Source organism: Pogonomyrmex barbatus, unplaced genomic scaffold, assembly GCF_055798465.1.
Source record: "Pogonomyrmex barbatus isolate J1 unplaced genomic scaffold, ASM5579846v1 scaffold12, whole genome shotgun sequence".
NCBI lineage: Eukaryota > Metazoa > Arthropoda > Insecta > Hymenoptera > Formicidae > Pogonomyrmex > Pogonomyrmex barbatus.
Window position 1 is genome coordinate 2,754,326 of NW_028297108.1, and position 21,637 is coordinate 2,775,962.

At 36.1% G+C, this 21,637-nt stretch overlaps 2 protein-coding genes across 4 annotated transcripts in view; one reads left to right on the top strand and one right to left on the bottom strand.

Moving 5' to 3' along the window:
- LOC105428776 (uncharacterized) overlaps positions 1–21,637 on the top strand; it is a 297,052-nt gene that overhangs the window by 70,730 nt on the left and 204,685 nt on the right. The window lies entirely within an intron of this gene.
- On the bottom strand, positions 695–3,638 carry LOC105430581 (farnesyl pyrophosphate synthase-like). Its single transcript, XM_011644206.2, has 7 exons — positions 3,620–3,638; positions 2,258–2,426; positions 2,035–2,175; positions 1,664–1,867; positions 1,405–1,569; positions 1,117–1,329; positions 695–1,028 (listed from the first exon to the last, which is right to left on the bottom strand). Exons 2-7 carry the CDS (start codon positions 2,402–2,404, stop codon positions 828–830), a joined length of 1,071 nt encoding a protein of 356 aa, XP_011642508.2. The 5' UTR covers positions 2,405–2,426; positions 3,620–3,638; the 3' UTR covers positions 695–827.

Below are 21,637 nucleotides of genomic sequence, written 5' to 3' on the forward strand. Positions count from 1 at the left end.
TAGTGACGTAGTAATTTTTTGAACTGATCCCAAGAAGAAGTGGGTCGAATTAATATCGAAGTACCGAATAAAATTTTATTAGGAAATATGCGGAGCAGCGTAAGATATGGGCTATGGGTTCGTGGATGCCCTCCGCAGGCTTCCCTCAATTTTCCTGTAGTTTTATGTACTTCCCGGTACATTAGACTTAATGGCTTTCTTCAATCGAAATTTTCGAGTTATAAGTGAGACTTCTGGTGTCGGCACGATATGAAATCTCATCGCGAAATAGTGCCTCTCTTTCTCCGGTTATTTCCGTAGGTTGATAACTGATTATATCGTTCTGTTTATTATTTGCTTTGTCAAATAGCGATCATGCCAGACTGACCTCGGATGTCAAAGCCTTTAATCTCAAACAATCCTCTCTAATTGCTGCAGTGTTTGATGTTTGATTCCTAACAGTTAGCTGATTCGATACATGTACTTTGAGAATTCTGATTCTAAATTCTAATTAAACATACATAATGAAAAGCAGAATTTTTTACATTATAAAGATTTTTGATATTTTGATAATTAAATATCAGAAAATTCTGTTACAATAATTTCTATTAAAATATGTATGATAAGGCTAGATGTTAGCAAGCTTTATTTTGCAAAAGTTACCGTCAAGAGACACGGTAGTGTCTCGGATGTCAAATCAACCGAGAATAATATCTTATGTTTTAATTTTTTTATTGACTTTATTAGAGATATATTATCAAAGAAAACACATCCTGTTTCACATTTCTTCTTAAAGTTCAAATTTATAAAGGATTAATATATTAGTCTATTTCTTTAATATGCACGGTTTAATTAACTCTGCGATAAAGCTTCCCTAATAAATCTAAGAAAAGACTATCTGGAAGCTCGCGTGATACCCGTTGTATATGTTCATTTAGTAAATTATATGTTTCTTCTTCGTACATACAATAGGCATTTGGCAATTCCAAATCGATGAAGAGCTGCTTCACACGTCTCACTTTCTCCGGATCCGAAGAGCCATAACATTCCTACGTGACAAGAGAAGAAATAATAAAAAAAGGATTAAAATATATAATAACGTTTAATGAAACAATATATTTAATAAAGGTTACTCACTTCCAAAATTTTACGTTGCTCTAGAGTAGCGCGATCGAGAGTTGTAACAATTAGCCACGTACATTTTCCTTTCTGTATATCAGTGTTATCTTTGCCAAAAACTTTGGGATTTCCAAAACAAGCCAAATAATCATCTTGGACTTGGAACAAGTGTCCCATCTTTAACAAGATGATTTTTGCTTGCTTGAATATCTCTGGATCTTTTATTCCAGCCTATATTTAACATGTAATTATCATTATTAAAATATTTATATATTTTCATGTGCAAGAAAACTTAGGTATACTTACAAAATGCATTGCTGCAGTCACTGGTAAGATAAATGAATAATTGGATGTTTTGTATTTAACAATTTTATTGTAGTGATCCATCGTAAATAAATCCAGATTGGGCTTCTTGTAGAAATTAGTAGAAATGAAATCTGTCAATTGACTTTCTATTGTCTTCCGCATTATCTATTAAAATATTGTATACATAATCGCTCGATTAAAAGAAAAAAAAGAGATAAGCTAGTATTTACAAACATGTTAAGAAAATATCTTCACTCACATCCTGGAATGTTTCTTCTAGGTCAATATAGCATTCTTTTTCTCTAAAGTGCTCTCGAATTAGAAAATTTAAACAACATTCTATTATTAAACCATTGTATATTACCGCTGTAAAGAAATCTTTGTCTCGACACAAACGTGGCAGGCTTCTACGTAATAATGTTCGGTATTGTATATCATCAAAAAGAAGTAAATAAGCTTGGAACTGTATAAAAATAATATCTTAATATTATAAAATACAATGACATTTAATTCTAAATAATTTATCATACTGTATGCTTTGATTTAAATAGGTATAATAAATTAAGATATTGTTTTGTATTTCGGTCTAGTTTATGAAAGATATTAGCATTAAAAAAAAAAATCACGTACCAGTTTCACGCACCATCCTAAAATCCGTGCCAGACGAATATTATCTTCCGTAAGTTGATTATTCGATGCCAGTAACCTGTAGGCATAAACTACGGTTAAACCTCGAGTTTTTTCTCCTCTTCGTACATCATATTGTAATACCTAAACGAAAGAGATATTTTTGTATTCATAAAAATTTATTGATTTGACTTGTTATATGGTATTTTAATCAATAGCGACTTACTTCTGCTATAGATTTTCGAACATTTCGAGGTGCATTTAAAGTATTAGCTGCATCTGCGAATTTGCGGACAACGTCCGGCCATAGAACCATCATTTCTCGATATTCATCCTTGTTTGTTATCCATGGTTGTGTTACGGAATGAGTCATTCGTACATTGTGGTCCAATAATCTAAAAATTTAATGAACTTCAATTAGAAATTACAATGTGATAATATTGAGATACTGTTCACGAATGGACAAATAAAATCGCTAAAAAATTTCTAAAAATATTTGGAGTATAAAAGCATTCTCAATTGTAAACTTTATTCAAACGAAGAACTCAATGAAAACTTAACAATCTAATTAATCTTGAAAGTGTGTTTATAAATAGATATGTGGAAAATTTGATCGGCCAGACAGTGTTTATAAATAGATATGTGGAAAATTTTTAATCAGATAATAAAGTTATTTTCACCGATTTGAAAATCTAAGTTTTCTTTCGGAATCGTTCGATCCGTCTTTATAAATCGTTCAAGAACGATCTCGTTCATCCTCGCACATTTGTTGATATTACCGTTCCAAATTTGCGTGCCATGAAAAGTCAACAAGGGATTCAGCGCGTGTTTGTAAAACACGCTTTCCACTCTTATAATTAGTACGGAACATATTTTCTTGCCCGACAGAATAGAAAAAAAGAAAACAATCATCGGATTATACAAATCATTTTGTCGTTCGCATGACAACTATGTATGAAGGAAAGGCTAATGATACAGCGTTGATCGAGATATATTTAATTTTTATAAGTAATTATTATTTTATAAGTAAGTAGTATTATTTTATAAGTAATATTCACTTTATTAGATTTGGTCTGAAAAACATTGCGTCACACGTTTTCTTGCGAGATATTTTTAAAATCGAAGATGATTCTAAAGCAGAAATTAATCTTTAATCAAAATAAAATATGTTCCAATGTTCTAATGTTAATACAGAGACGTATATTAACTTTAATCCCGGTTTTACTTTTTATTTTTCTTTAATTCTAAGAATTAGAAACGAATAAAAAATAAATTTGTTGATACCAGATAGTTTTTGCATGTTCCGATGATTCAGACAAACACATCTCGCTCGGCTCAGGACTCTTACGCGTATAAGAATTTGATTGGTCCTTTTTCTGTATAAAGATTATTGACAGAACAGCACTACTTCGTGATTTTCGTTAAGTTTAACCGTTCTCTTTTTCACCGATTAAAGAGAACACTCTCAGAAAAGATCTTTATTGCTACAAATTTTATTTTATCAAAGAAATTAAAGATATTTCTAAATCGCGTGCTCGATCAATCGGAAGACGCTTCTATGGTCTATGATGTGATCTTGCATTCTTACCTCCAGCACGCTGTATTCCCGCGGTATACAGGTGAGCACGCGCGGCGCACATCCGCGCCTGCAACGTGGTGCGCGTGGTCGGCGCCGATGGCGAGACGTCGCGCGGCGCCGAGTGTCAACAGGAATCGGTTTCTCGTGGCGAACATGCCCGGGTTCCGGAGCACACTCGTGTAACCCGCGGAAGACTATTCACATGCGCGCGCGCGAGCGACGAGGGGAACACTGCCTCCCGGCCCGAAATTTACAGGAATAATTACGAGGAAAATTACGAGGAAACGCGCTCGACGAGAGCGAATGGATTGACGTAAGTCGAGCGATTAGAAAAGGAACAATCGTCGATTCGTACCTTGACTTCAAGTGTCGTGTGATCGCGTCACTCTTACTCTAGCACGCTGGAGGCCCGGCTGCCCGACTTTATACGGCCTGCCTTGGCGCGGCGGAACTATTAAGCCTGAGACACAATGAAAAGATACAAGAAACAGCAACAGACATAGATTTCGATCAATCAGAAGCTGTGAAGAATATCGGAGATATTTCTAATTGGTCGAAATTTGTTGACTGTTCCCTATTCCCTGTTCCTGTTGCCTGTGTATTTCATTGTGTGCATCCAGCTTTATATACATTGCTGATTATGGACCAAAGACTCATATGATTGGCACGTCTCTACGTGAAAGTTGTCATTTATAATTAGTGATAAGGGGAGAGGAGGGGAATCTTGGCCGGCACTTCGGTCAAGTTCGACCGCGCGGATGTGTCCGTAATCTTAATATTTTGGGTATATGCGGGATGAAATGTCAGAAGGAATTAGAAGAAATAATATTCGTAAAGTCCGATTACTTAGAGTATCTTTTATTCTCGATTTCGATACACGTCTATTCGCGGTGTCCGTCGGACAATACAAAAAGACATCATTACAATTATAGAAAATGAGTCTATTCTGTTGTTTTTGTATTCTATTCTGATATCGGATATAAATACATGCAACGTATATATTTACAAATTTAGTGCGATTCTCTCAGAATAGTTATTTCGGCAAATTTCAAATATTGCCGCTTGAAAAAATGTGGCCGTGAGAGTCGTGGCGATATAATCCACAATATAAATAAAACCAGCGATTCTCAAGCTGGAGTGAGATCTTATTCTGAAAGTTGAGGGAATGCTGAATTATAACGCTGCTGTTTGCTTTTATTGTGATTATTTTTGATATGTATTAATATGATGTATTTTACTATTTTTTTTTTAATATCACCGAAAAGACTATCAAAAAACCGACAATCTTATGGGAATTCGTATATTAAAATTTAAACAATTATCCTATAATATAAATTGGTTCTTTGATCTATTATTATTTTAATGCTTCTTAGATATATATGCACATTTATAATTTGATATTTAATTTCATTTAAAAACTGCATTTTACAGTTATCATCTGTATAATATCTATACAAGGGAAATATGTAGTATAGTCGAAATACCACGGTATGACGATTTTTTATTTCACCTATATAACAATTTATTAGGAAAACGGGTAAATCTTTCTTTAAGTATATTTCTTCTGCCTTAAAACAGATCTAGGATAACGCCGCTCGTTTCGAATCGTTCGAGCCGAACTATATTCGCCGAGTATTCGTATAAACACAGGATACTTGGAAGAACTAAAGCGCAGAAGAAACACGGCCGACATTTGTATGCCGTGGCTGGCGAGCATATTTAGTGCATTGTTCTATTTCTCAAAGCCTCCTTCCTCGTAAAGTAATGTAATACGGACGCTTGTCGAGAGGCATGCGGCCTAGCTTGAATAAGGATGAGAGGGGGTGAGTTACGGTCGTGTACATTATATCCTCGGCGGTTGCGAGAAGGTTTGAAGATACCTTGGGGCACCTTAGACCGTAGAATTGTGCGCTATTGCTAGTACTATTGCTGCATCGTTGTCGCGGTTAAGAAATAACGCAAAGCTGCCGTCAAGTTCGCTATGTAATTACGTCATGTACGAGTGTGGCTCTTGTCATAAAGAACCACACTCAAACCATCGTACGCATATTAACTAACTGATATATTTCGGAAGTCAAAATGACTTTATACTGTATAACGTCTTGATTTTTATATACATAAATATTAAATATACATTTCTGACTGAATTAAATTATTGAAACGTTTACTTCAATTCACCGGATTTAATTACACGAAAACATGCAGAAAAGAAATGAAATTTTTCCGACACATAAAGCTATTGGCTGTGAATACAAGATTGCACATGTATGTATATATTTATTGTCTGAAAAACATACATGAAGGTATACGAAAAATAAATATCTATGTAATAATAGGACGTAGACATTCCACTGTTTTTCATAAATATTCCATGATGGCAGTATAATATGAGTACAAGGAAGAAAACCGCAATTTGTTGGAATTTTTTCGGTAAATTTCTGTCAGGCATTCCTTCTTTGTTTCACACCGTTCATAGTCACAGGCTTTTTGTTTTATGGATCAACCGCAGATGTTTCCGCTCTAAAAACCAAATAAAAAATGGTGACGTTTAATGCTTTTGTCTTTGATAAATTTTTATTTGACAGAGTGCAGATATCTACACCAAGAGTGTCGAATTATTTTTCTCTATATATCAGAGAAAAGTCTCGTTCGATGGCTTTTGTTTTTATTTTGATATAGATACAACATTTAATTAACAATAATAAAAAATACTTTTCAATTAAATGAAAACTAATCCATACTTTTCTCCAAAATCCATACTTTTCTCCATAATCTCCAGGTTAAATTAACGAAAAAATGATAAAATTGAACATTTATATAATAGTACTTAAATCAATCAATTATATTTACTATATTATAATAACTATTACTATATAAATCGAGATATCAATAAAGAAAAACTTTTTAAATAATTTTTATTTATATATTAATTTAAGAAGATAATTTTTTATTTTATTATTAAATTTATCTGTAAAATTCTTTATATTGTGCCTTATCACATATTATATTACCGTACATTAAGATTGCTATTTGCGTTGACATCAACGTGATACATTTACTGTCTGAGTTCTCGGAGACTGAAATTTAATATTACGTATCCTTCGTATACTTTATACTTACTTCTTGTTAGTAAATGATTGGAACAGGAGTATCCGTTAGCCTCTGTGACTTTTACCACTATATATAAAAAAACTCTGAGCAGCTTGCTACACTCTCTGTTTTCTCTCTTTTTGTCGTTAATTCTATATTTTGATATAAGTATCAGAACATATGAAAAAAATAGAACAAATGTGCACATAAAAATGAAGTAGAACGTAAATAATAAGGCGTATTTGATTTTATCAGAAGTTGCTTAGAGGTAGAAGAAGTAGAAGAAGTTGCTTTTCGTATATAGACAAAATATAAAAAGAAAAAAAATTTTATAATAGTATGGAAATAGTGAATATCACATAGTGAGTCTCACGGTTTGCTATTCTTGTATAATTTACGTCAGATATTAAATTTGCGTTACGTTTCACGCATAAATTCATTTTTCCCTGCCCATTAAATGAATCGGTGTTCCGCTGATTTTTTTCTTGGTCTTGCTTTAAAACCTTTGTCGCCACTATATATCTCATTCCGAACGTACGAATTAATCGATTAAATAAACTATAGGAAATAGAGAAAATTTGAGACCTACGCACTATCGGCGCCCTGACGTGTTTCCCCTTCCACGCAACTTCTCCCTTTCGTCGTTCTCTTCCCTTTTTTTCTCTATTTTCCTCGAACCCGTTTTTAATATTGCTCCACCCTGAGTTCGTTTATACATATGTATGAAGAGATTTTAATGTTCTTCCGACGTGCGGGCCGACGCGGCACACCAACATTATTGTACCTAACGCGCTTCGGTCTGATGCATGTGGTGCACGGTTGTCCTCTCTTCCGAAGGTCCCTCAAGTACTCCTATATATCCCCCATACTTGACTACCGGTCCCCTCAATCTTATTATGCGCACGAACATAGATTGAAAACTGATCTCTTGACGGAACTGATGGCGAAGCTGTTACTCTCTGAATAATTAATGAATGATGCTTTATGTATTATCTGAAGAATTGATACAATATAAATTAAAAAAAAAAAAGATTGAAGGGACAACGATATCTCGATAGATACGAATACATTTGTTTATAATTTTGTGTTGTTTATTATATTGTATACATTGATTATTTTGTAATATTGTACCTCATAATACTGCTTCATAAATTTGTTATAGTTTGATAAATTTACGTAAGCACATAATGCAGAGAGCTGGCTTTTACATCTCGAATTTATGCTTTTCTACTATTTTACTGCCTGGTAAACTTCTGCGTGTGAAATAATTATTGATTTGATTAATTTAAAAGTTAAATTTATTACGAGTTACACAGTTTTATGTTTTATTCATTTCTTTGTTTTCATAATTTCTTCCGCATTATTTCCGCATATTTTTTTGATATCATAATTAGACAGGAGAAATTAATAAAATAAAGGTGGCATTAGTAACTTTGCTGTATTGTTGGTTTTAATGCAATGGCCATCCATGTGCGCAGCCAGATCGTAACTTAATCTATCCCCGCGTGCGTCGGCTCGTTAGGTTAGGTAAGTTAGGCTCGTTAAAGTGTAATCTATTGTGGAGGTGCGCAGGAGAGAGAAGTGGGAAAATGCATTCCCCAGATGAAGTTTCGACTGTGGGAGTACGCGCGTAAGCTGCCGTTGCCGGTGCCGGTGCGAATAGGCGCGCAGTAAAGGTACGGATTTATAGGACGGTTAAGCGATGTCACGCGCCATGTGATTTATGCAGCGGCGTAAGTCGTCGGGTATTATGTAATTAGCGGTAAATCTGGTAATGCTCGGCACGGCAGCAGCCGAGCACGGCAGCGCGGTCGCTCCAATTCCTGAGCCGCGAACCAATCGCGTTAATGCCGTATGCGGCACTGCGCAGCATCCAGCGCTGTGCACTTTCGTACCACCGCGGTTCGCCCACCGAAGATATTTAAGTGGTTAACCGGCTAACTGGTTTGATCCAAAACCACCCACGCGCGTCGCCGATTCCGATCGCCGACGGATCGACGGATCTCGATGCATCCTTGCGCAAGAACTCGTTCGGTTTCGTTGATATTTCATCCGTTTACTTCTGGTCAGTGATAAAGAATCGCAAATTCGTGCTACAATCTTCTCTCTTCACGACCCGTCGCTATCTCTTTCCTTCTCTCTCTTTCTCTTTCCCCCGCGCCTCTTTGCAAGTGCTACATCTTCTTTTCTCCCTTTTACGATCGCATCCCGGTATTTCTTCTATTCCATCCAGTTTTCTCGCGCGTAGACGATTTATTGGATTCTCGTTGGCTGAGCATGCGAGAGCACCACCTAATTCGAATCGTTTCCGATGTACGAACGGGCGCCAGGATTAATCGCTTTCATGAACAGGCGGATGCGGTCACCATCGAGGCTATCTCAAACTTGACCGCCTCGTTTCGCCTTTTCGGCTCGTTTCGATGGGATCGTCGACACGTTATTGGCCAAGTCGCGACAGTTCGAATTGTATCGGGAAAAAAACCGATCACCGTGATGCGCTGGAAAAACGCATCTGCAGCAAAACTGAGCGCTGTACAATTGAAAACCGACGGATGATTTGTTGCGCTCGCATAGCACAGTCGTAAAATATCTTTTTCTATTACGACATAATATAGATGGACTGGAATCTTTTTTTATTATATTGTAATCATCGTTGATAAGAATTCTTTTAGAAATATGGTTTCTATATTTATTACGTATAATTTTTTATTATCGTTCTTAAATCAGCAATGTCTGGACTTTTGTACATTTATAAGAATTTGATATTTATTTGGTTACGAGTGATATTTTCTTCGTATTGTGCAAATCGTTACAGATTATATATCTTACATTACTCACGATTAAATTCCATCAAATGCATTTAGCCGCACGCTAAGCGAATCTCTCTCTCTCTCTCTCTCTCTCTCTCTCTTTCTCTCTATTATAACTCTTGCCTTTAGTAAGTAACTCCGTTTATTATAGTTCCCATTACACCGTTTCCGTATGTGTTAACGCGAGGTGCCGCACAATGGATGCTCTTCTTAAGCGCCGCTATGGCGCTCCGCGCACAAAGGATCCTTCAACTCTTTCCTCCAGTGAGTGGTAGCTCACTGTGTTCTTACGCAGCACCAGAAATTACAAAGGATAGCTGATGAACTTGGATACAGTCTGTTCTCAGAGACAGAGACGCTTCCTCTCTGGGTAGCAGAAGTGGTAACGCACAGGCGTGTGCGTCATTCCTTATCTCCTCTTAATGACATAGAACTTAATTGGTGCAGCACTCAACACTCTCGAATTTATAGAGATCCCCATTGGTGTCGTCATTAATATGATGCATTACTCGCTCCGTCCTCAGATTTCTCTACTTTAACTCGGCGCAACTCCACTTCATTTTACTCCATGTCGCATGTATATATATATATATATATATATATATATATGAAATATTCCAGGACTATCGTCATATCTTAAATTTGCGAATTATTTAATCGATGTAAAATCGTTCCTTCTATATAAAGATTTTGTATTAATTATTTAAACAATATATTGTTTGAAATGGATATAAATATTTTTAAAATAGCCAAATCATATTTTAATTAAATTAATTTAAAATCAACTTTATTTTACTATTACAACTTAATAACAAAATTAAAAATATTACAATTTATAATTCTAAAATTATTAAAAAAAAACCGAATTTAAATAAATTTTTATTGAGAAATCAAGTCCGGATTTGTTTGTGAAATTAGTGAAAAATATGAGTTGTAATAAACTTTCATAACTTGGATCGTTAAATATATTTTAGTCTCTGTTTAATCTTTATAGTGAGAACATGATCTCAGAAGATTATTTCATTATAATAAAATATATACAAGCATTAAAATTACGATACATACACTGATAGCAATTTTCTCAACAGTCTACGATTCTCTAAAAGAAAATATTACGACGAAAGTGTCTTACGTAAAATTATTAAGACATTATTATGTCTTAATAATAAAATCTCTCTTATAGTGTCTATAAAATAAGTGAGAGCGGAAAGTCGGGCGAGATAAGTCGTAAGGAAATGAGATCGGTGTGTGAATTAAGTTTTTCGACTCTCTTGTCGTAATTCTTAAACTTTTAAATTTACGTCTCGATAAATCCTCGGAACTTTAGTAAGGATGTACTGTCGCGAAAACGGTGCTGGAAAAAGTCGAAACTTTCCTGCGCCTGGGAATTATGAGGAATTAAGAATTTAGACTTAAGAATTTAGGTGCTAACCTACTTAAGCGCAATTCAAGATTTCAAGAACAGAAAATTCAAAAACATTTAAAATGCGATAAACAGATTAACAAACTAATTTGATAATTTTTTGCATTGTAATGCGATAATTATATTTAACAAATAAGATATTATCATGTGTTATGTATATAAAATGTATATATAGAAAATACTTTATGTTTGGAAAAGGTATTTTTTAATCAAATCAATTTTCTTTGAATCATACTATTTATTTGCATTATTCCTTTAGCCAATATATTTGATGAACATTTCGTATCTCGAAATTCGTATTTAGGATAAATAGGTCGTTTAATAGCAATATGCTTTTGTCGGCAATATACATTAATATATCGGCCGTTATTTGAGTTGATTCACACTCGAAATTGCATCATCGTTTAAATCCGTTCTCTATCGATTTGGCAAAAGCTGTCCAGATACGTACCGTAGCCAGATTTGCGGTTTACCACGAAGACCGCAGTCCCATCACGATTTTTACTGTGACAATGGCCACACTTCGCGGTGTTTAATTATCCTTTAAAGCAAACCGTCACAATATGCGAATATACGGCTATTATTTGACGTGCTACATATATTCCTTGTGTTCTATTTTATTATAAATTGCTACAGATAACATGACAGATAATTAGTCAGTCAATGATTATTTATATTTACATTTTTTGCAGCGTACATGAAATTTTTAGTATATTATATAAAAATCGATCCCATCTAATAGTACTGACAGCTATTGTAATTAAGTTTCAAAAACACAACAAAATGATAATGATTTTATAAATTTGATATCTATTATTTATAAATTCAGAATTATAAGTTCGACACACATATATATATATATATATATATATATTTTAGGACATTTCTACATAGTATTATGTAATAAAAAAAGAAAATCAGAGTCATTTACATCTTTATAATTAAAGTATAACGCATATTTTATTATTAATTTTCTTAGTTTATTTGCAATTTCGAATTTTGGTGAAGTCTACCATCGATGATTGGTCTCTAAGATTTTTCCCTACATTTTAGAATCGGTTACCTTCCTGATGTCAATGAACCCCAACGTTGTCAAGATGAACTCACCCTCAGAATGTGAGATGAATTTATACGACGAGTGTCTTATTCGACCTCCTTCTCCTATTCAGTGGCTCTATCTCTTTCTCTCTCTCCTTCCTTCCGTTCCTTGGTAACTTGAAGGATCGACCTGTCTTCCGGAATTTCTCCTTCGCCCCGACAGCAATGCTTGTTTGTCTGCTTGTCACGAGAAATGGACAGACCATGTCGGTAGCTACTCGACGGCTATGGAATTCGTACTGATGCTCAATTTTAGACGATGGAACGGCTTTACACGGTGGACTTTCTTGGCACACTTGGTCGCGCTCGAAAACAGCTCACACAAGCTTTAAAATGTAGATGCGTGAAAGTCACGTGCGACGGATGTTGCTTTATGACATACATTATTCTGCGAGGAGTGAATTAAACAATATAATACAAGACACTTTCTACTCACTCAAACGAGTCACTTGGTAAATTGTCCAACTTTCTAAATGGATACCCCTATCCTAAATGGATAAATTGTTGTAACACGCGTTAGACAAGAGGATCTAACATTCAATTCGATTATATTTTGCTTCCTTAAACTGCATATACTTACAATTTATTATTATACAAAAAGAGATATTTTTTTAAGACTTTCCTACAAGAAAAAGCGGATTATTTTCGCATACAGTTACAAGATAATTAATTATTGTTTTATGTCATATCGTTTTTATTAAAAAAGAATTAATAGAATATAGCATCGTGTAAAAATATAGAAGGAATATTAGAAATGTAATAAGAGAGGCATGTTACTCATTCGTGTCAGCATAAGTCGAACGACCAAAAGCAGAGTTCTTTGTAAAGACTAGATATAGAAACCGCGAGGAACAGTCTGCCAGCGATGATGTGTAGGTGCTGTTTTTGTAGATAGAATCCAGAAGAAAGTTTCTGAACGTGTTTAAATGAGACTCGAACGCGTACGTGATGCGGCACCCTTTTCGGCAGAGAGTTACGCGTGCTGTAGAGCTAACGTGTGCACGCTCGGTTGAATATCAGATCGAAAGTTCGTGTCTCTCCTATTTTCCGCGAGAATTTTCGGCGCAGCGTCCGCCCGCGAAATCCTAGGAGATTTCGAAGGCGGGGTTACGGAGTTCCGGTTACCTCGAGCGGAAAATTCGACACGGTTGCTCGATCAAGCGAGTCGGCCGTAGACGATTAGGGGAAGCTCCCAGAGGCGAACTCTAAGGGCAATCAAGCTCTCCGCGATATGCCCTCTATTATGCGTTCCAATCCGCGTCGCGGCCCGTTTAAACAGGATTTTCCCAAAAGTGATCCTTTGGAAATGCCCGGCATTAACGTGAGATTTATAGGTCAACGAGCGTTGAATGCGGAAGTGATAGTCTAATGCAGTTATGCAGAAGATGCTTCAGATTGCTGTAAAATTCAATTTTGACCAATTGCTATTTGACTAAATAATAATTATATCTCAATCAATTAAACTAAAATCGCGAGACAAATTTTTTCTTATGCGCGAATTGTTGAACGTGCTGGATGATGATAGATTTAATCAACGTTTAATCTTTCGTATTGCCGATAAATATTTTATCATTTAGTGAGCAACTGAGATATAACATCAAAGTTCTTTCGCAGTGAAGTTTTTTTCTCCTGCAAGTTGTGCTGTAAGTGCACGAAAGCATTCGGTTTTTGTTATGTTGGAACATAAATTAAGTTTGCACATGACGTAATCTTATTTCAGTACAAAAAGTTTGCAAAAGATCCACACTTTTGTTTGCTTTTGCCGTTTTCAATCTTTCCTGAGACGTTTCTATTTTTATTAAGAAAAACCGCGCTTCTCGTTGTCCAACGATAACAACACACAGATTAACATTCTTTTTAGTTTCCCAAGACTTGATGACACAGTTGAAGAAAGTGCGGACGTAACTTTGCGCGAAAAGTTTCCTCCCGACGATCGCGCTGTCTCCGATGCAGTGCAAAGAGAACAAATTATCCCGCGGACGCACGTTGACAGGTCTGCAGGCAGGGAACTCTCCGGGAGATAACGGAGCGAGAATCAACGAAGTAAGAAATGACCGTGCCAAGTCGCTCGACTCGACATTGCGGTCGAGAGAATTAGGCGAGTTTATTACTAGGAAGAGAACTTGCCGCGCGAGATAGCGAGAGCGGGTTTCGTTATCGCGAATTTGTGCAACGAGGTGACACACGTTTCATCCATTTCTTCGTCATTCCTTCTTTCTCGTCCGATTTGCGATAGAATATTGCCCATTTCAAAAGATACAACTTTTTACGACCTGTATGAAATCTGTAATATATAATATAATAATTTGTAATAATTTAATATGCCCTTGTATATAAATCTTTGTGTAAATCTCTTCGAAGTTAAATCGCGATGTAACTGAAGCGTATGTACTATAATTATTTTACGATGATATAACTTGCGATGTTAAATTACTTGCACTTTTGTTAAGCATTTCTGCGAACACACCGAATGACTAACTCACCGAAAAAGAAGGATCACGGTAATGCGAAGAATGCGAAGAAGAATGATGAACGATGGGGAGGAGATAGAGAGAGTTGAGTGTAACATTACAAGTAGAAGTCGTAAAACTATTTAAGACTCATTGCCGTCGCGATGGTGTCGCCGAACTACGAAACTACTCTTGTTCATGACGGAAACATTTACATGTGCAATTCGCAGATTTTTTATTGATACGACTTACGAGAATCAGTTGTGCTCAGTTAGAGAATAAGATGGACTTTGTATCATAACAGGAGATTTCAGACGAAAAGGAAAGTGATGTGCATATATCGAGAATTTTTGCATCGCTTATGTCTCTATAAAGAGATGGAAATCCCGTTAATTTTATTGGATCTATTTCATAATTGAGTTTACAGATTATATATTATTTTGCGAAATATTCGTCCTGATTCCAATATTTAAATTGTCCACTTCTTGAAAATGACATGTATCAAATGTATTATAATCAAATTTGTTTCATCCCCCTATTTCAATATATGACTAATCTTTAATATATGATAATAAGCAGTTATTAATTCTACAGCTTATAATTTTATAGAGGATGTTTCAATATTTCTGGAATTTAAATAGAATATTGAATTAAGTAGCAGAATTCACACGATCCATATTCGAGAAAATGAGATTAAATCTCTATCTCTAGCTAATGGAATGACCATATATATATATATATATATAAAATTTCATTTTTAAAATGAGATTGTGATATTAATTCTTTTCTATATTTTCTGTAATAATATGTATATAAAATCTAATAGTAAGAACAATGTGTGCTGCAAAACAAGCTTTTTTTTTTAATTTTATCAATTTTATCATTAATATTGACAATTTCTGACAGTAGTTAACAATTTGCGTAATTTTATGTTTCAGGTAAGTACGAAGGTCTTCAACTCCCATGGAAATATTTCGCGCTGAGTAAACTGAGAGATTGTCAGACTTTAATCACCGCTCGTGAACATACGGGCAGAAAGCGAATCCTTGCGAAGCCTTGGGGGCCGAACTACGCACTCTCAAACTGGAAACTTGACGACTGCTTAAGCCAATAGCGGGGTAACGATCGTTATATTGAAAATTGGAACGAGAGTCGCAATGGTATGCGCCGCGGTAGAAGCGCGCAATTACGTTTAATTCATCGCAGTGAAATTTGCGAAAGGCTGTTTAATATGCGGAATAATTTTTTTTTTTATTTGTGTTTATATAATGAATTTCACCCGGAGCTGGCATTCACCCCGATGACACGTCATTAGCAACGAAATTGTGCCAAGTACAAATATCATCTTTCAGTCCTCTCGAGAGCTGAGCGTTGCGCGTTAATTGGCAATGTCCAACGTCGGGGATGAATGTGCGCCACCCTCGCGTTCCTCCTCGAGGCTGGGGTCAGTGTTGAGGGGTTCGGTGGATGATGATCGAGAGATAGACAAACTGTACTGGACAGCGCACATTCGTGTGACCCTCGTATTCGCACGCGTATGCGTCGAGCACAAATTTCCCATGTGGTTCGAACACATTCCCTTAGTTATGTTTGCCGTCGACATGTCGCGGAGTTTCTCGTGTGCGAAATTTTAAGGCGAGCTTCGAATCGAGCAAGGCTGGCTGACATGGCTCGTCACTGCATGCGTTAGATTAACGTCGCGATATAGCGATTTGTAATATAGATGCGTCGTATATTTCTTATGGTATAAAATAACACAGAGAAAGGGAGAAATCTTGAGGACAATCAAATTTTTATATTTCTATGCTTCAACCACGTTGGTGATAAAATATAATTCATATATCGAATATTTGATATTATTTTTATTATTATTTATAGAACTTTTGAAGATATGTTTTGCATCTCGTAATGAAAAGATTGACAGTCGCGCTTTTGCAGCTGAGTATTCTGACAGTCAATAAATGCAAATGACAAAAATGTCGTATTCTAAACGCGGAGCTCAATGTGATTACCGTAGAACTGTACTGAACTTTGGGCAGACTGTCATTCCGAACCAATGATCGAGCGCAAACGTTCACGCCCGAAACTTTCGTTCCGCAGTAACCTGGAAAATTTCGAGGCGATAGCGCCAAGTCTCGGGCACGGGCTGACGATAATTACGACGGAGATTAGCTCTCGCGGTAATGAATATTCCGGCAGATTGGCACCGCGAGACCGGAGAGACCGCCGTGCTCCCGCAGGCGGCGTAATTCATGATCGATAATAATTATGCCTGGCATCGTCGCCTCGCGTCTCTTCGCGCAACGCCTATCTGCATACTGCAATGCTTTCTCTCTCTCTCTCTCTCTCTCTCTCTCTCTCTCTCTCTCTCTCTCTCTCTCTCTCTCTCTCTCGCCCCCTCTCTCTCTTTTTCTTCCTTCCTCCCTTCTCTTCTCGCTAATTCCGGCCGTTATTTCGAGGCCGAGTGTACATACCTGTCGGCGTGTAACAATTTGGGGGAAGAGGGTCGGCCGGAAAAGCGAATTTCCACCATGCGTTCCCGTTTTGCTCCCTCCCTCCCCGGAGTAAAGTGGGTTAACTTCGCGCGTACGGCCCAATCTCGTCATCGGGGGTTGCACGAGTAAAAGTAATTGGAACATCGGAAACGCGCTGCCGTTTCGTTTTCACGATTTCTGTCTGTCCCCCTCTTGTCTCCTCCACCAGTTCTCTACGTGCACGCTGGCTAATTTTCTTCACCGTTCTTTTTTGTATCTCTTTTTTTCGTTTGAGCTGATTTTCGTGCTCAGATCAACGCAATTTGCTGAAATGTACGACAATTAAATTGAAGTCTGGGATATCGAGGAATCAAAACAACCTAATACATTTATGCGGTTAAAAATGAGATATTAGTAATTTTTTTCGTATGACACTTGCATGATTGTCTTTAACTTTTTAACAGGGAACTTTAAATGTCATAGAATCTTACTAATATGTTTACTTTTCACATGTAAGTTTATTTTGTGAGTAAATAAGCTATGCGATTAAAAAAAATGGTTTTTAATGATATATAAATGTATAAAATACATCTAAATTTATATCACAATAGTTATTATAATTATCATAAAAATTCTTATTACAATACTTTATTTTGTTAATTATTTGAAAATAAAAAATTAAATGATAATTATTTGTGCAGATTAAAGAAATATTTCTGATCTAATATCATTGACATATTGTTATTGATACACATATATATCTTCTTTTTTCATAATAATGTAATATTTTTACTATTATTGTAATATGATGATGAAAAAACTGATATAAACTATATAATTATTTTGAAACTATATAATTATTTTACTTAATTTTAATTAAACGCACATTTAATTACTATATGATAAAATACTGAACAAGAATTGATTAAAAAGTTTTGAGTGCAATTGTGAAAACGGAAACATTTAAAAATTTATTCATTAAGATTGATTAAGAGTAGCGATATAGTTTTATTCAATTTTTTAACGATGTACATGTAATAGAATTTTGAAGTTTTATCGACAAAAATACGTAATTTATTTTCAAAAGTTTTCATTTGTACTCTACCTTTTAGTTATATCCGCCTAAATCATTATCCTCATTATCGATGTTGCAACCACAAGCCTTTAGTGCTTTATAGCTTCATTACAGCCGTACTTTATGGACACAGAATAGAATAATATCGATCTAACTTTTCACTTAACGAAGTATTAATGTATGATAAATAATAAAGTGATGAGAATGGAATTTTTTTTTAATAATAAAAATCTGGAGGATAATTTTTTTAATAGGAAAAGAAAAGAAATTGAATGTATTGTAATAGTGATTATTATTATATTATATAGTATTATTAGATACGAAATATCAAAATAAATTAAAAATAAATTATTTGCAAGTTATCTTATAAGAAGATAATACAACAAATGTTAGCAGATATCTAATTAGAGGCACAATGCGATTAAAAGAATGTTTTATGTATTAATCCATAACACATATAATTTATATGTCAATATATATCCGAAGTAATCGGGTCTTGGGATAAAAATATAAGGACAAAAATAGTCTAATTGAAACAAATGTAGCGTGTCCAAGTTTTGAAGCACTTTATCCACCGTATTTGCGCGTAAATACCGGAGCGCATTAATCTCGACGGGCTCGGGAGCTCCACGCTCACTCGCATAAAGTCAATATCAAATCGTGTTTTCGGCGCAGTGGAATAAGAGTCGAGCACGGGAATATAATCTCGTTGGTCGATTCCCATCCGGCGCGGCGCTGACAAATGACTCCTCGGCTTGATTACTGTTGGGATTTTAACGCGAGCTTAATTAGACGGTGTAGCTCCCCATGACTGATCGACCGAGCCACGAAATGATCCTCCTCTCTCCCCTTGCGCTGGTGTCGATGTATTAACATTAGTTCGTAACGAGCGAGCATCTCTTGGAAGGATCACCCAAGGAGCGGTTCCTCTTTGCCGATTTAAATCACCAGCTATCGCAAGCGTGTGCTAATTAGAGGTATGCCGTTAGTCTTCGCCAGCGGATCTCATCTTTATACTTTTCCTTCCATCTGCCTATGTACGCCTATGTACGTATGCTGATATTTTTGTAAAAAGTAAATTTGATGAATAGCAAGTTGTAAATTTTTTTTATAATACATTTATATTTATCCGTATTACTTTTATTAACTTTAAATGCATTTTAAACAATTAATATAATCAGGCATTAATAATACACGATTAAATTTTGGAAAAGAGAATTTTAATTTTCTGCAACGATGTTCGTTGATGATAATCGTCCTAACTACGACCATTGCTTGCAGCATATAACGCGCTATTTACGTAATAAATAAAAATTCCACGCGAAACGCATCTGCGAGCGTACTAAATTCTCGTTCATTTGAACACCGATTATCCGAAACGATGATCATACGAGGCGGCAATTAATATATGCGCGAATTAATCGCGGTATTTAGCAAGATACACACGCGGTATCTCTGCAATTGTGAATAAATAACGCGAAAATTGTATTTCCCGTATTAAATGGATAACCAACAAAATTGCAGCCTTTTCAAAACTGCACCGCTGTGAAAATTAGGCGACGAAACGGGACAATTGAAGTTCATCGTTAATTAACAATTAACGGCGCGCGGCCTCTATAATAATCTTACAGTCGCTTCGAAAGTAAATTCCTATTAATTATCATGAAGTAATTTAAAGTTTAATTGGACGTTTAAGGAACTTTTAAAATTATTATCGACGCGTTCCTTGGCTGGTTAAGGAACGTTTCCGAAGTTTTGTTCGGAAATTAGCAGTTAGTCTTATCGAATTTCCATAAGGCCTCTGCGAGTGTGCCGATCTCGTAGTGCCGATTTTCATTATTACGGGAAACTGTCAACGGAGCTAGGTTATATGAAAATTTGCGAATGCCTACTCGCGGTAACAGGTGTTCCGACACGTATTATATATTTAGATTTAATTCGACAAATTGTACATTCAGATTTGGAGGAGACCTCGCGCGAGCTCGATAGTCCCTGTCGCCCTCTCACTCGACGCGCTCCCGCGAGTTAATTACGATCCTTGAAATTAATCAAGGGAGCCGCGTTATAAAAGAGATACTTTACCCCCGACTGTAATACGACCTTTCCTCTACGGCCGGTTATTTGTTCTTGTCTCTCCGGATAGATACGTTCGGCCAAACAAGAATCTTCATTATTCTCTCGAAAGTTTTTAAACAAGTTTCATTTACCCGTAAGAAAGTTAATTTGCGCTGCGCCGGTGGCACGAATGATTTAATTACTTAATAAACCGTGGCGCTTTACGAGTCCATCATACCGCGGAGTGCCGCTGCGCGGGAGACGAGAAAGAAAGCGGCAGGTGAGAAGCTTTCTCATTTCGCTGCAAGTTTGCGCGAACTTGGACTGCAGCGTGGTAACCGATTGAAAGTAAATCGAAAATTCCCGAAGCGCGATATTTCTCGCATTGCTCTGAATGGAACTACTCTTTCATCTTGATCGGAATCGCGGCGAGCGGCGGGCCAAGTTTGACGAGACATTAATAGTGAAAGCCTCGTGAATTCCTTCAATTTGAAGCGATCTGTGGATGTCCTTGTGTGTTCAATGCAATGTAAAAAGGAAAAGGGCAAAAAAGCGAACTCCCTTTTTTTTTTCAGACCATCTCATCGCATCGATCGGGCGGGGGCGCATCAGCCGGAAAGTTAACCGAAAGTTCTCGCCTTGCGTGGAACGGGGGAAGGACGAGTCGTTAATTTCGTCATTCGTTGTGTCCCGCGGGTTCTCCGTCGTTGTTCCTCAAGGTTTACAGGCCCTAACTTTTCGTCCTTAACTCGTTAATTAAAGACGAAAGCGTGACGGTGGCGAGGCAGGGCGGCGCGGCGTAGCGCGCCGTAGCGCGGCGCCGGGGTCGAAGAAGCGAAGTTTTAATAACATTACCGTAATAATACCATCGGTCCCACTCCTACTCGCAGCGTGGCCTAAATTATCAAAGGATCTTCCGCCTCTCGTTTCCCCGCCTTGCCGCTTCCATTCGCTCGCCTTCTCCATTGCGACGAAGTTCCCCGATGCTTTACAGTCCGTACGGAATGGAGTTTAATGTACCCTTCGATTTCACGAAACACTAGCTTCGGAGACGGTTGGTTGGCCGGCGTCGCGAGTGAAAATCGAAAATGAGAAAGAAACAGAAACGAAAAACAGTGAAAGAGTTATTCTATGTACAGGAAATCGGATCTTTTATAAATATCGAGGAATGTTCAAATGACATAAATTTCTTAGTGACATGTATAACGAGAATAGGAAAGTACGAACAACTGAAGATGAACTATGAATCAGTTTCTATATATTATGACGTTTATAAAAGAAACGCTGTTGCATGAGATACGACAGTAATATATACAAATATATATATATATATATATATATATATAAAATGTAACAGGTTCGTCAGCATTCTACTCGTAAATTCTTTAAATAATTCAGAATTTGTTTTTTTGAAATGAAAATTTTATAAAGTAACGTCAATTTTTTTCAATATTAAATATTCTTTGACTTGGTGTATACATGTATAAACCTAAATTAATACTCTGTAAAATAAAATTTTGATATTTAATAATTAATGAAAATAAATTTATAA

What these genes read in the sequence shown, in the direction of transcription:
- LOC105430581 (XM_011644206.2), bottom strand. Translation starts at nt 2,404, where the DNA reads ATGACTCATTCCGTAACACAACCATGGATAACAAACAAGGATGAATAT. An exon ending in TTCGAAAATCTATAGCAGAA is followed by an intron (nt 2,176 to 2,257) that starts GTAAGTCGCTAT and finishes TCTTTCGTTTAG; the next exon opens with GTATTACAATATGATGTACG. An exon ending in AGCAACGTAAAATTTTGGAA is followed by an intron (nt 1,029 to 1,116) that starts GTGAGTAACCTT and finishes CTTGTCACGTAG; the next exon opens with GAATGTTATGGCTCTTCGGA.